The 12968-nt window shown below is 34.5% G+C and overlaps 1 protein-coding gene across 3 annotated transcripts in view; it reads left to right on the forward strand.

Annotated features, from left to right (window-relative positions):
• The window catches only part of LOC149543579 (5'-AMP-activated protein kinase-like protein), a 262094-nt gene that overhangs the window by 12862 nt on the left and 236264 nt on the right, over nucleotides 1–12968 (forward strand). For all 3 annotated transcript variants that reach the window (XM_089798356.1, XM_089798357.1, XM_089798358.1), the window contains exon 2: nucleotides 3089–3226. In XM_089798356.1, the coding sequence (XP_089654482.1) occupies nucleotides 3089–3226 (138 nt within the window). The remainder of the gene's footprint in view (nucleotides 1–3088; nucleotides 3227–12968) is intronic.

The following is a 12968-nucleotide window of genomic DNA, read 5'->3' on the forward strand; positions in this document are numbered from 1 at the left end:
TACATCACCGTAGAAGACCTGAAAATTGAAGAAAAATCTATTTAGGAACTGCAAAACAGGAAATTTGACTCATCAACCTTTAACAAAATGTATTCCTTCTTTTCATTCTGATTTGGAATGACCATATATTGATATTTATAACACTTTCTTTGATATGTCTTCAATTACCCATGACCTTTCAACTTCCTTTCCCAACCTTGGTGCAATTTGGCAATATTGTAATTTTGCAAGGTTGCACTTCTTCCAACTTATATGACATTTTACACAAATGCCCTTGAAACCTTGTGTAGACACCTTTAACACATCACAGTGGAATATTTATGACCTTTCACAACTTATTTACCCTTTTCACGAATACATTTACAAGATTTGACCATATTGAGCAATAACCCTTACAAGGACCTATTTGGACAATTTTGAGAACTTAGTACAAATACATTACATATAGATTCAATATGACTCAAGTACATCATAAATGTTCCAAATACATTTCAATCTCTCATATAACAACTCTTAACCTCCATGTGTTCCTGTACTTTAGGTGCCCTTGCACCATACTCCTAGTCTTCAAAAGTTTTCAAGTCCCTTGGAAACATGGAACCAATAATTTGTGAGAAAAAGATTTAGACCAAAATCTTTGTCTTCGTGTCTTCCTCTTTGATGTCTCTACTGAACCATGTCTTCAATTTGACTCCCATCAATGGAGTTCATAGGCTGCTTTCAAAACACCAACAATAATTGTGCTGCACCTAGGAGTCCTCACTTTCCTCACTCCCTAGGTTTTGATACTAATTTGATGCAAGTAAGAATGCACTAGGACAAGGCAAAGTCCAAATTAGTCTAGGTGAGTTTCCCAAGGAAATAACCAATCCAATATGGGTCAAGCCACTAGGTAAATAGGTAATGGATCTCTCTCCAATCTACCTAATTCCTTAACCCCCATGTTCCTACTCCCACATTCACAACTCCACCTAACTCCAGCTTGACTCCTTGCCTTCCTATCAATCCTCACAAGCATGCCCAAGATCTTTTAACACCAACATTACCAAGACATCCCATGAACATATTAGAGGCTTTAAGCTATTCAAGTAACATATAATCAACCATCTTTGAAGTGCCAAGTTTCATTTTAAGCACCCACAAGGAGAAAACAAAAAACAAATTAACCTTCTTGCTATCCTCGTGGATCCATACATAGTCATCCATAACTTTTGTTCCAGGTATCCATTTTAACATCGCTTCTGTCAGAATCTAGAAAAGTAGGTTTTTTTAACATATCCAAAAATTAAAGAAATCCAACAGTGGAATTGAGAGATACACCCCTCGTATTGAGACCCATTTTTAAGTAGCTCCATTGAATATGTTTTAAAACCAATTTTCACCAAAATTATCATATTTTTTACAAAACTTAATAAAATGTACCAAACCAATTGCATCAAGAAGCTAATCCATTCCTCTATCCAGAAATATAAGTTTTGTCCCTTAAAACATTCATTACATGACTGTACACATTGCTGCAACATGACTGCATTTTGAAAATCTGAAAAATTACCATCCATAAAATGTTCATAACTCATTCAATTCTTCACCAAAATAATCCAAACCAGAACCAAACGAAAGATTATTGATTAATCTACCATATGAAACCAACATTACACCATTTCCAATCTGTACATGGCCGTACAAGACCTGAAAATGGAAGAAAAAATTATTTAGGAACGATTTGGAACGACCATACATTGATATTTATAACATTTTCTTTCATATTTCTTCAACTACCCATGACCATTCAACTTCCTTTCCCAACCTTGGTGCAATTTGGCAATATTGTAATTTCACAAGTTTGCACTTTTCCCAACTTCTAGGACGTTTTACACAGATGACCTTGAAACCTTGTGTAGACACCTTTAACACATCACAATGGAATATTTACAGCTTTTCACAACTTATTTACCCTCTTCATGAATACTTTTACAAGATTTGACCATATTGAGCAATAACCCTTGCTAGGACCTATTTGGACAATTTTGAGAACTTAGTCCAAATACATTACATATAGATTCAATATGACTCAAATCCATCATAAATGTTCTATATACATTTTCAGTCTCTCGTATAATAACTCCTAACCTCCATGTGTTCTTGTACTTTAGGTGCCCTTGCACCAAATAGGGCCATAGGAAACCTGTGAATAACTTTCTGTTGGGAGGACAACTTGGGGCCAATGAACTAAGCGAAGAGCCAGGTTATCTTATCTGCCTGGAATCTATTTTTTGATCTTGCTATTGAGTTTCCTTTTGTTATTGGTTGTTATTTCAAGGTTGAAATTTTGATTCACCTTATTGTTATTATCTTTCCAGAGAAACTTTCGACAAATAAGGAAAACACCATAGTTATGCTTAATTACTCATAGTTGGGCATACATGTGTGCATATCCTTAAAGATGCAGAATCTTTTGATTGTAGATTGAAATTTACAATTCTTGTGTGTAATATTTTTGTTACACAATTCCTTGGAAAGTGATACCTGTTAAGATATCCTGCACTCTTCTTATATGGAAATGGATAAGAGAAGAAATCATTTCACCAAAAGATCAATTGTTATGCTATCTTGTGGTACTCTGTTATATGCTAATCAGATACAGTACAGATAACCATTTATCAAATAAATTCTATTATATTATTCAAATGGAATTGTCTTATCAAGTGATAGAAATTGTGAATTTCAATGCCTTGTAAAATTAATTGGATTAAAGGGCTTTAGATTTTTACAAATTACTTTAATCCTTCTCCTTATTAGGTTTAGCAACCTCGTTTTACCCTTTGTTTACATTTGTAGGCTCTGTTTACATTCACTTTATTGATTTCTTGCATAAATCCTGCCATTGTTTTCTCAGTGCACATTTGTAAAACAAGGATTTTGAATGTTCATTGACATCAATCCTTGTCTTAGTTGATACATTTTGTCTATCTTACACTTTTGAACCCTCTCATTATTTTCTACCTTTGTTGTTGACTTCATTCCTGGTCTTACTTGATATATTTTCTATCTTGCATGTTTAATATCTTCTATTGTTTTCTTTCTGCAGGAAATCTGAAAAATTAAAAACATCTAAGCCTAGTGTGACCATTGGAAATCTCCGTCAGGAACTGCAGGACTTTATTTCTGAAGTGGGTCTTCCTCCTGACTCAGTACCATCATATAATGATCTTTCTCGTCATGGAAGGTTAATGTGAATTGCTTTACTTCCTTTATTACACTTACATATGAGGACCTAATAATATATTTTATATTTATGCTTTGGATTTTTTTTTTGCATGTAAACAGATCTATGTTATTTATTAATATTCATAGTTCCATTTTGTTTGATGTTGTAATGGCCCCCTTTTAGGGTCCATTATTATAGATGATTATTTAAAATCAATCGAAATATTTATTATGGTTATTTTACTTGTCAAATGATATTATTATTTGGTTTTGGGATTGAAGAATATAGATGTCAATTAAGTTGCCTAGATATCATCTAAGGACTCCCTCAAAGTTTACAGGGGCAAGTCTGTTTAACAAAGATTTACGGATCACTGACCCCTACCTTCCATTGGGTAGCACCTTAGATTGGATTTATACAAGCACCTCCTTGGTAACATTGTATCATTCTGTAGTGCCTCTTGTGTTTGTAGTTTGTACCTTGTCTATTTTTGATTCAAGAGATACTTGATACTCTTATTATTTGTACCCTGAGATGACCTGAGGGTCGGATGCTATACCTTGATTTAGTATCATAGATGCTATATTGCTATGCTGTTCAGTTTATCATATTTGCATGTTGATGCCATTTTGAGATGACAATAGGTCTATGATGATATCTGATTATCTGGTATTTGGACATATTTTTTTATTATGTTATGTGATGGATTTTATGCTATGGTGATTTACTTCATTTTTGTCTCTTTATGCTTTATGCGAACATTAGTGATGTAAATAGATTAATTAGGTATTTAATGCATTATTGCTTCGGCTATGATATTATTATGCAATTGCACTTGTGCACTTGATCGTGTGTTTTAGTGTGTAAGAATTATATCCCCGGCAGTGACACATGGAGTTAGTGATTAAGCTATTCATATTTTACCAATTTCGTCCCTATACGGTCGATGTATCCTTATTTAATTGTTTAATTAAACCTTTTTACAGTGATTATTAAATTTGAACTCATTTGCACTGTGATTAGACCAGTGAGCGTGTCTGTGCACTTAGAGGTTCGCATTGTCACGAAAGTTGTTTAGTGATTTTATGTGACTTTGGGTTTTTGGGCTTTAAATCTTATTGAATTTAATTTATGGCAACTTTGCCTTAGGTGAATTTTTGTTATGAGGAATAACCTGTTTTCTTTTGGGTTTATTCGGAGTCTAGCTAGTCTAACTAGCTATTTGCCCTAATCGACTATTCACTCGAAAAGTGAATAAGTATTGGAAAAAGGGATTTGTATTTTCACTTTTCAATTTTGCAATTTAGAAATTGGAGAGCTTTTATGAAATCCTCTTCCTGAAGGATTGGATTTCTGTCTGTTCTAAGAGCTGTGAGTGTGGGATTTTTTTGAGGCCAGTCTTGTTGGATCCGGCTTGGGGAGACCTTGCTTTGCCGCCAGTTTTGGCGATATCGGCAGGTTATTTATTTTATCAGCTTGATTTTGGTTTCTGCCCCTTATGCTATCAGGTAGGGCTTTCCAGTTTTCTTGTTTTAGCTTTGTTTCAACTTATGTTTCTGGTAGCAGTTTTTTAGGAGGTTGAGAACTAGTGTTCCCCTCCATTTCTATTTGTTGGTTTTGCCCAGTTGGTCGGGTATGGACATTTTCCTTGTTTTTGGGATGGGGGTTTGGGTTTTCGCACTGTTATGCTGACCATTTTTGCATATGGTGTCCAAACCCAAATATTATTGGATTTTCGGGGGTTTTGTACCCAAGGACCAAATGGGTTTTAATTTCAAAGTTTTCCAGTTTTTGAAGTTTTTACCTTGTTTTGCGTGCTACCCTGTTTTCTCGAGTTTTCTTGGCATGAGTTTGGTCGTGGACTTGGATTATCTGTTTGGATGTCGGTCGGGCCTTTATTGCACTTTTGTGTTGCATTGGGATGTGTGCTGCATCCGTCCTTCCGAGGCTATTTTCGGTAGTGACTTTCTGCATTATGTTCTCATCTAGTCCTTGTGTTATGATCTTCGTGATGGTGGTGCACCACACACAAGTACGTGCACATACATTGGTCGAGTGACATGCGAGTCCCGATCTTCTATGGTGCTTTCGGAAGTTTGATCATTGGGGTTGGGTTGGGAATTTGCATGCCTACGGGCACTCATCGTTGGATGAGCATGGGTAGGGTAGGGTAGCATATGTAGGGGGCTTCTTTTCCGCAACCCGGTGCCTGTTTCTCGAAGGTTTGTGCCCAAAAGTTTTAATCAAGTGATAACTAAAGAAAATACTAGGTGGTAATAAAACTTAAGATAGTAAAATATATGTGCTAGAGCCTTTCCGTTGAGGGAATTGAATCAACATAATCCGAGCTTGGGCTTGTCGATGCCAAGCGACTCTCCATGACGTCAACCCCTACGTAGTAGCCCATTAAGCTCTGACCAAGACTTGTAGTTTATGCATTGTCTATGTTCTTGGTTTCGGTCTAAAAATAAGTAGATATCAATGTTATGAATTTGATGCAACATGGAACAAGATACAGTTCATGTGATATGGAAATGAATAAAGGATTATAGGTCTCTGTATATTATCAGTTTTCGAATACTTTATGATTTTCGACAGGCTTATCATTACAAAGAAAAAAATAAAAAGGCGACATACACTGGTTCAATGACAATCTTCTTGACACTTCGATTTTTGTTTGAGTAGCTCTGAGATCGAGAGTTCGGCTCCACTACTGGTTTGGATTCCCATGGTAAGAAATGTGAAGGAGAAATAAAACAAAGGCAATAAACTCAGTTGAAAATTATTCACAGTCGGATTAAATTGCAGACGAAACTATTCTCAGTTTCTTCAGAGACATTGACAACAATGAGTAAGAATAAAGGTGTCTTAAAAATACGATTATAAGACTATAATATAGAGAGGAGCTTGACTCTACGATTTCCTTTAGTTACAAGAATCCATTCGAATTCCCAAGATGACCATTCAGATTCCAATTATTAAATCGACTATGAAGAGAGAAAAGAATAAAAGAAAAATAAGTTGGAAAGAAGAATTGGAAGATTATAATTTGAAATTTATAATAATTCACTTATTATAATTCGAACATTATTATAATGTACAACTAAACATCACTCTATTAAATTATTAAATGATAATTGTGCCAAGTCATTTTTATATTTTATTAATATGCACGTATATAAATACTTATTAAAATAATATGATGAAAGATAAATTAAAATCCTTTAAGATACGTTATTTATTTTAACTCAATTATTTTAATTAAATTATTTATTAAATAACTCTTGCGAGTCCCATAGATGTATTCTGTTCCAAGTTGCTAGGTCTTCTACCCATCTGCTCAGTGATGGTGATGCTCCTACCTAATTCTTTTCTGACAATGCTTCCACCTCATTGACATGCTCCCTACAAGGAAATTTTTTACCGTTAAAATATATTTATCATAATAAAGTATTTAAATAATCACAATGGTTAACCATCTTCTTAATTCCATGAATTTGTGATTAACGATCAACTAACTTGTCATCTTCACTTGAAATCATAATGACTATCTTACCATTTCGCCAGATTATAACAAATTAAACTGCCAACTGACTTCATGCGAACCTCAACAACTATATTCCAAGTTAGGTCAAAAATTGGGATGTAACAGGGTGGTAATAAAACTTAAGATAATAAAATATATGTGCTAGAGCCTTTCCGTTGAGGGAGTTGAATCAGCACAATCCGAGCTTGGGCTTGTCGATGCCAAGCGACTCCCATGATGTCAGCCCCTACTTAGTAGCCCATTGAGTTCTGACTAGGATTTAATGATCCTACTCACATTTGACCTTAAAATGCTGATTGAAGGCTCAAAGAATTTCGTCAAACACTTCACATACAAGGGTCATATGACTGATATAACATTTTAGTTTGTTTTAATGACTCTTTTCTTCAATTAGCATCAATGAGAATGTTTACAAATGACTCTAAATTGACTAAACAATGACCTAACATGAATATGCAACTTATTTTGACAATAGTCAATGCATATATGTGATTGAAACTACTTGCAATATGCAGCTACAACAACTAGTAATTATGACAAACACTTTGGATGCGACCTAAGATGACATTTATGCACTTACAGCCAAGTGGTATTTTAACAAACATTTGGTATGCATAATTTAACATTATTTATGCCAAAAAAGAGAACCTACAGCCAATTGACATTTGGACAAACAATTGGCATGCAAACTAATAAGTTGATCATGAATGGCAATAACATATTCAATTACAATAGTAGTTGACCAACAACTTATATCTCCTCTTTTGCAATAAAATGTCTACTACAATGATGCTATGAATTGGTTAAGACTCTTGGCTTACAATTGTTTGACAATAGTGCCAAATTTGATTTTCTGAGTATTCACTTATAGTAGCAATTAAAATGCCTATGATGACAATGCAAACTACTTAGTGAATGCAAAAAGAATCTGGTAATGATGACGCCCAATGTTGTTGATGAGGAAACAATAAAAATCCAATGTGATAGGCACCTTCCAAGCTCAAATGGAAATACTCAAGCTGCTGCCCCTGTTCTTGCCTGGCAAAAGTTTAGATAATTAGTTGCAGCACCAAACACTTTCCAATTTGCCCCTAAAACAATTGTCTTGACGATAGGAATTGAATGCAACAATACCCAGAATGATTGGTCTCCTCAATCGAAAGGTATGAGCAAAAACATGAGACTCACATAGGCTGATCAACCTCCATGACAACAGATTATGAAGGTCTGTAATGTTCCTACTTAATAACATAATCAATCTCAACAATACATCAACTGCTGAAGTAACTTCTCCATCAAATGCAACAATACATCAGCTGTTGCAAGTACAATAATACATCAACTATTGTACCTAAATAATCTCCACTGTGAAGCACAAGATTGGACTTCTGAAGTAAAGCCCACAATCAGCAATAATTCAGCTGGTATCTCACATCCTCAAAATTGTGTAACCAATGAGGGTTTTCGTCCCCAAAGATCCTCCAATGGCTGAAGCCCTAGCTGGCTTCTCCACCAAATAATCACATCAAACAATCATCAATTCCTGGATGATGAGAATGAGGCCCATGATGTCTATTTATAGTTTATACTTTTTCCTCAAGAGGTTGGCCCAAAATCTAGAAGCTTCCAGAAATTATTTTATTTTTATTGACTTTATGATATATTATTTTATTTAAGTCACTTTATTAAATTAATTAAATATAAAGTTACCTTTTAATATTTATTTATTTGATAACTTATATAAATAATTAACTTAATACCACTTATTTATTTAATTAAAATAATTAATTAGTCATCCTCATAAAATATTCATTATTTTGGACAACTTAATTAATTAAATTAATTAAATCAAATTACCTCCAAAATGGGGACATTACACAGGACCTGTAGTTTATGCATTGTCTATGTTCTTGGTTTCAGTCATCATACTGTTTGGCGTGTGTGTTAGCCATGGACGTTTGCTTTGTGTTTGTTTGTGGTTGGATCATTATCTTTATCAACACGGTGGGAGTGGACCTACGGGTGCCACGTGGTTGGGAGGTGTAGCTACCTATACCACTGCTAGGGACTGGTGTACAAAGACTGTCTTTTGTCCTAGTGCGACCATTGTTGGATGTTTTCGCTAGGTACTTTGGGTTTCAGAGTATGCTTTCTTGTGATTTATGCTTTCATTGGAATGCTTGTATATCATGTTTAGATGGTGTTATTTATTAATGCATTTCCTTATTACGATGATTAGCATATGATAGATGGTGTTATCTGTATTTGTAGGATTATCTTATGCTTTACTTCTAGCATTTAGATTTCCTTATGCTTATGTTGTAGCATGTTTTAGTAGTGATTTCCTTATATGATAGTACCAACGATCTGATTAGTAGCTTGGGATGTTACGCACGAGGGATGGCTAGGGCCCATGATGGTCTTATGATACTATTATGGTTGGGAGGAACCGTGTACTTAGTTTGGTTGTACAGTTCATTGCGATGTTATTTTTGTTATTGTGATGTTGTTTTAGTACACTGTGATGTTTCCTTCTGTACTTTCCCTTCACTAATTGTTAGGTGGATAGATTTTGTTTCCATCTTTCAGTATTGTGTTCGAGTGTTTGCGCCTCTAATTGTGGATCCAATACTCCTCGATATGGAGGTTCTGAACTTTGTTTAATCTCTGTAGTTGATCCTTAGAGTTTGTTGTTGCATTCCTGGGCAACCATGTGTCAGCATGGGGCGATACAATATTGTGTCGCACGCCCAATAGAGTTCTGTCGTGCGATACTAGAAAGTTTCACACCTCTTAGGAAGTAATGTCGTGCAATACTGGAAAGTATCGCACTCCCATTGAAGAAGTATCGAATGATACTGGTAAAGTTTCTCATGCCCTTGAGAGAAGTGTCGCCTAAACCCTGAAAGTGTCACACCCCTTCTTGAGAAAGGTCATACGATACTGGAAAGTATCGCCCGGTGCTAATTTAAAGTATCGCCTGGTATTTGCAAAAACCTATCCCGGCGGACAGTGGGCACTTTTTGGTTTGACCTGAACTTTTCGGGAAGTGTTTTGGCTGCCCTCTTAGGTGCTCTTCAATCCTTTGGTGTCGCATTTCAGATTCGGAATGTTTTGATTTGAATTCAGTTTTGCATCTTCCGTTGTTAGTTGTGTTGGTCAGTAGTGGTGTTTGGAGATCCGTTGGTGTTGGGATGTTTGGTTAGTCTTCTGTTGCGATCTTTGTGATCCTTTTATGTGGTATGCCATGTGCATTCATACTTGTTTTAAATTTTTTTTTAATCTTGGCTTATATTTATCCTTGTTTCCAAGGATCTTCGGGTAGGGCATTACACATTCCAATCAAATAAAAATAATATAGTCCCATTTAATTATTGGTAATTATAGTATTAGAACATCTAGTCTATAAAAATTGATTCCATTCACAAAGAAATTATATTATCATTATACCTTAGAACTCAATTATATTCTTGATAATTATATTAAAAAGTATATTTCAAAACCACATATAAATAATGTTATTAATTCCATATATAATGTATATAAAACAGATTTCATTTATTATCTATTTCATATATATATAAACATTAATATATTTTTCGGTTATCTTTTATTTCCTATTTTATATTCATTCTTTTCTTAAAGTAATGTGTTGACTTAGTAGGCAAATGTTATACCTTCTTTTAGTAATGGTTACTAAGTCCAATATATGGTATGGTGACTTTATAGTGGTTTTGCCCTCTTTTGATGACACTTTAGATATTTCCCTTATATATATTTATAATGGGACAAAAATCATACATGGCTGTAATTATTATAATGGTCCTTACTGGTAAAGTAACATCACCATATCTATTTGATCATATGGAATAAGGGTATAAATGCTCCATTCCTTATGCCAAGGTTGCAAAGATCATATCCATATAGGATGCAAGTTTATTATTCTCCTTTTTTTTATCGTTATTGGAATTCGGGTTTAATATATATATTTTGTTGGGTGCCCCTTTCTTGCATCATGATCTATGCATGTTTTATATGCTCGTTGCTTTTTTCTAAGGTTCACAACCTTTCCACATTAGGTTAGGTGATTATGTTTATTTATTTAATTAATAAATATTTAATTATTAAAATTGTTTATTGAGTTTGTTTGTTTACTCAATATTATTAATTTTTATATTGACTTAACCAATTCTATTTAATCAATATATATTTATTCATTATGTAATAATCAATCTACTGTTATATATATATATATATTTGTCAATTACAACTAGTAATATCAATATTGGATTTCATTATTAGAGGGATATCACAGATGTGTCTGCAATGTGCGTATTCTTTTCTATATCTTTTCTTCATGCCGCTATGTTGTAATAACCAAAGAAGGTGCTTCCATTTACTAGTTATTTTTTAATACTTTCATGCTAGTAAATGATGTCATTGGATTCTTTCTACTATGACAGTCCCTATATTCCTTGAATGATGCCATCCCATGCTGTAGCAAAGAGATTATTTAATCACTTAAACTTCATCGTCCAAAATTCTTGTCCATATGTTGCAATCATCCTCAGGCTGGTATCTTTACATTCTTGCATCTAAGGAGGCTGTAACCTGCTAAGAATTCTCGATTCACAAGGCCATACATTGTAGAATTTCATATCTGCTTTGTCAGGTGAGCAGTCACCTCTCACGAAGAGGAGGATTCATATACTTATATTAAATACCATGCCAATTTCATCATTATAAAGATATCCTTTTCATGAGCTAAAAAGTAGCTTCTATTTAAACATGCAAGCCTCCTACATATCCTTCCCTACACCTTCACACACAAAGGCTCTAATCTTAATTGATGAAATGTGAACATGGTGCAAAGAGACAGCTCTAATCTGCTGATTTATGGTTATGCAGAGCCTAATCTAAGGTATGGCTCCAAGAGGATTGGAAGTGCACAGGTCTAGTGAAAATTGATGATTTCAAAGGGTTATTTGACGGCTATTTTCGCTACAAAGAAAGAAAAGGATCAGAATTCCAAAGGTGGATCATACGTAGTTCACGAAAATAGCCGGAAAATGTTTGCTTGTTTATGAAATATTGTTTCCCAACCTTCAAGCTTACGTAGAATTTACTGATTAAAATTTTAGCTTGGGCAGTTCTCCGGAGTGAGTGCTGGCATGGTTTTACCTTAAAGAATATGGGGATTATTACTGGGAATGGACAAAATGCCTTAAAACTTACACAGAACACAAGAATCATCATCTATCCAAGAAAATGAGATAATATTGATTTGAGTGAACCATTATTGACTAGATGAGACCAACCACCTACTGGGAAGGAGGTTCCATCAGAAGGCCGGTGGATTTCTGACTATGGAGATTTCACCACCACCAACAACAAAGTACCTTTTCTTTTTGTTAAGTACTGGGTAGTCTAAAATCGAAAGTCATGATGATGGAATATGTGGCAAACAAGTCAACACAAAAGGATCTATATTAGCCCTTGTCTTACAATCCCATAGTCTAATACCAAGCATTCCAATGTAAAATGTTAGGTTATTAACCTTTCTTCCAAGGACGCTCCTCAAAGATTAAGTAGAGAGGCAAAATATCAAATCTCAAATTGAATCATGAAGTTGACATCACCCGAAGGAATCTTTATATCTGGAAGTACATCATAGGAATAATATCTCAAAAAGAAAAGGAAATTATCAATTGTATTAGAATGCCCACTCTTTTTTTGGATAACTCATGAATGTCAAAGTCTGTTGTATATAAATATATGAGTAGCATTGTGAAATTCTGGAAAAATGGTTACAAAATCAGATTAGGATGATTACAAAAGCCTTTGACAGATTAGAGATGCAATTAAGGAAAGCTTGTAGCAGCATGCTGGTATTATCCTAAGAGGTTATAATATAGAGATAGGTCCATGACAACTAACATTACAAACATAGTATCGGAATTAGAGACAACTAACATAGTGAAAATGCCATAAACTAAAATGTATTTTTATCTTCATGTACTGGTGTTGTTAAGAGGGCAGTGATTTTTGCCATTGTGAGGTTGAGCAGCTGATTTTTGTTTCCCATTTCATGTCCATCCAAGTCACATTTTCTTTACCTGGAGCTGAAGTTCTTGTTGGTTGATAGCATTTTTGGGGCAGCAAATTGCTTGAATTTCTGATTAGCCACCTGATACACTCTCCTCAGCCTTTCAT

Source organism: Cupressus sempervirens, chromosome 8, assembly GCF_028749045.1.
Source record: "Cupressus sempervirens isolate cs-2001-9-10 chromosome 8, ASM2874904v1, whole genome shotgun sequence".
In the NCBI taxonomy this organism is placed as follows: Eukaryota; Viridiplantae; Streptophyta; class Pinopsida; order Cupressales; family Cupressaceae; genus Cupressus; species Cupressus sempervirens.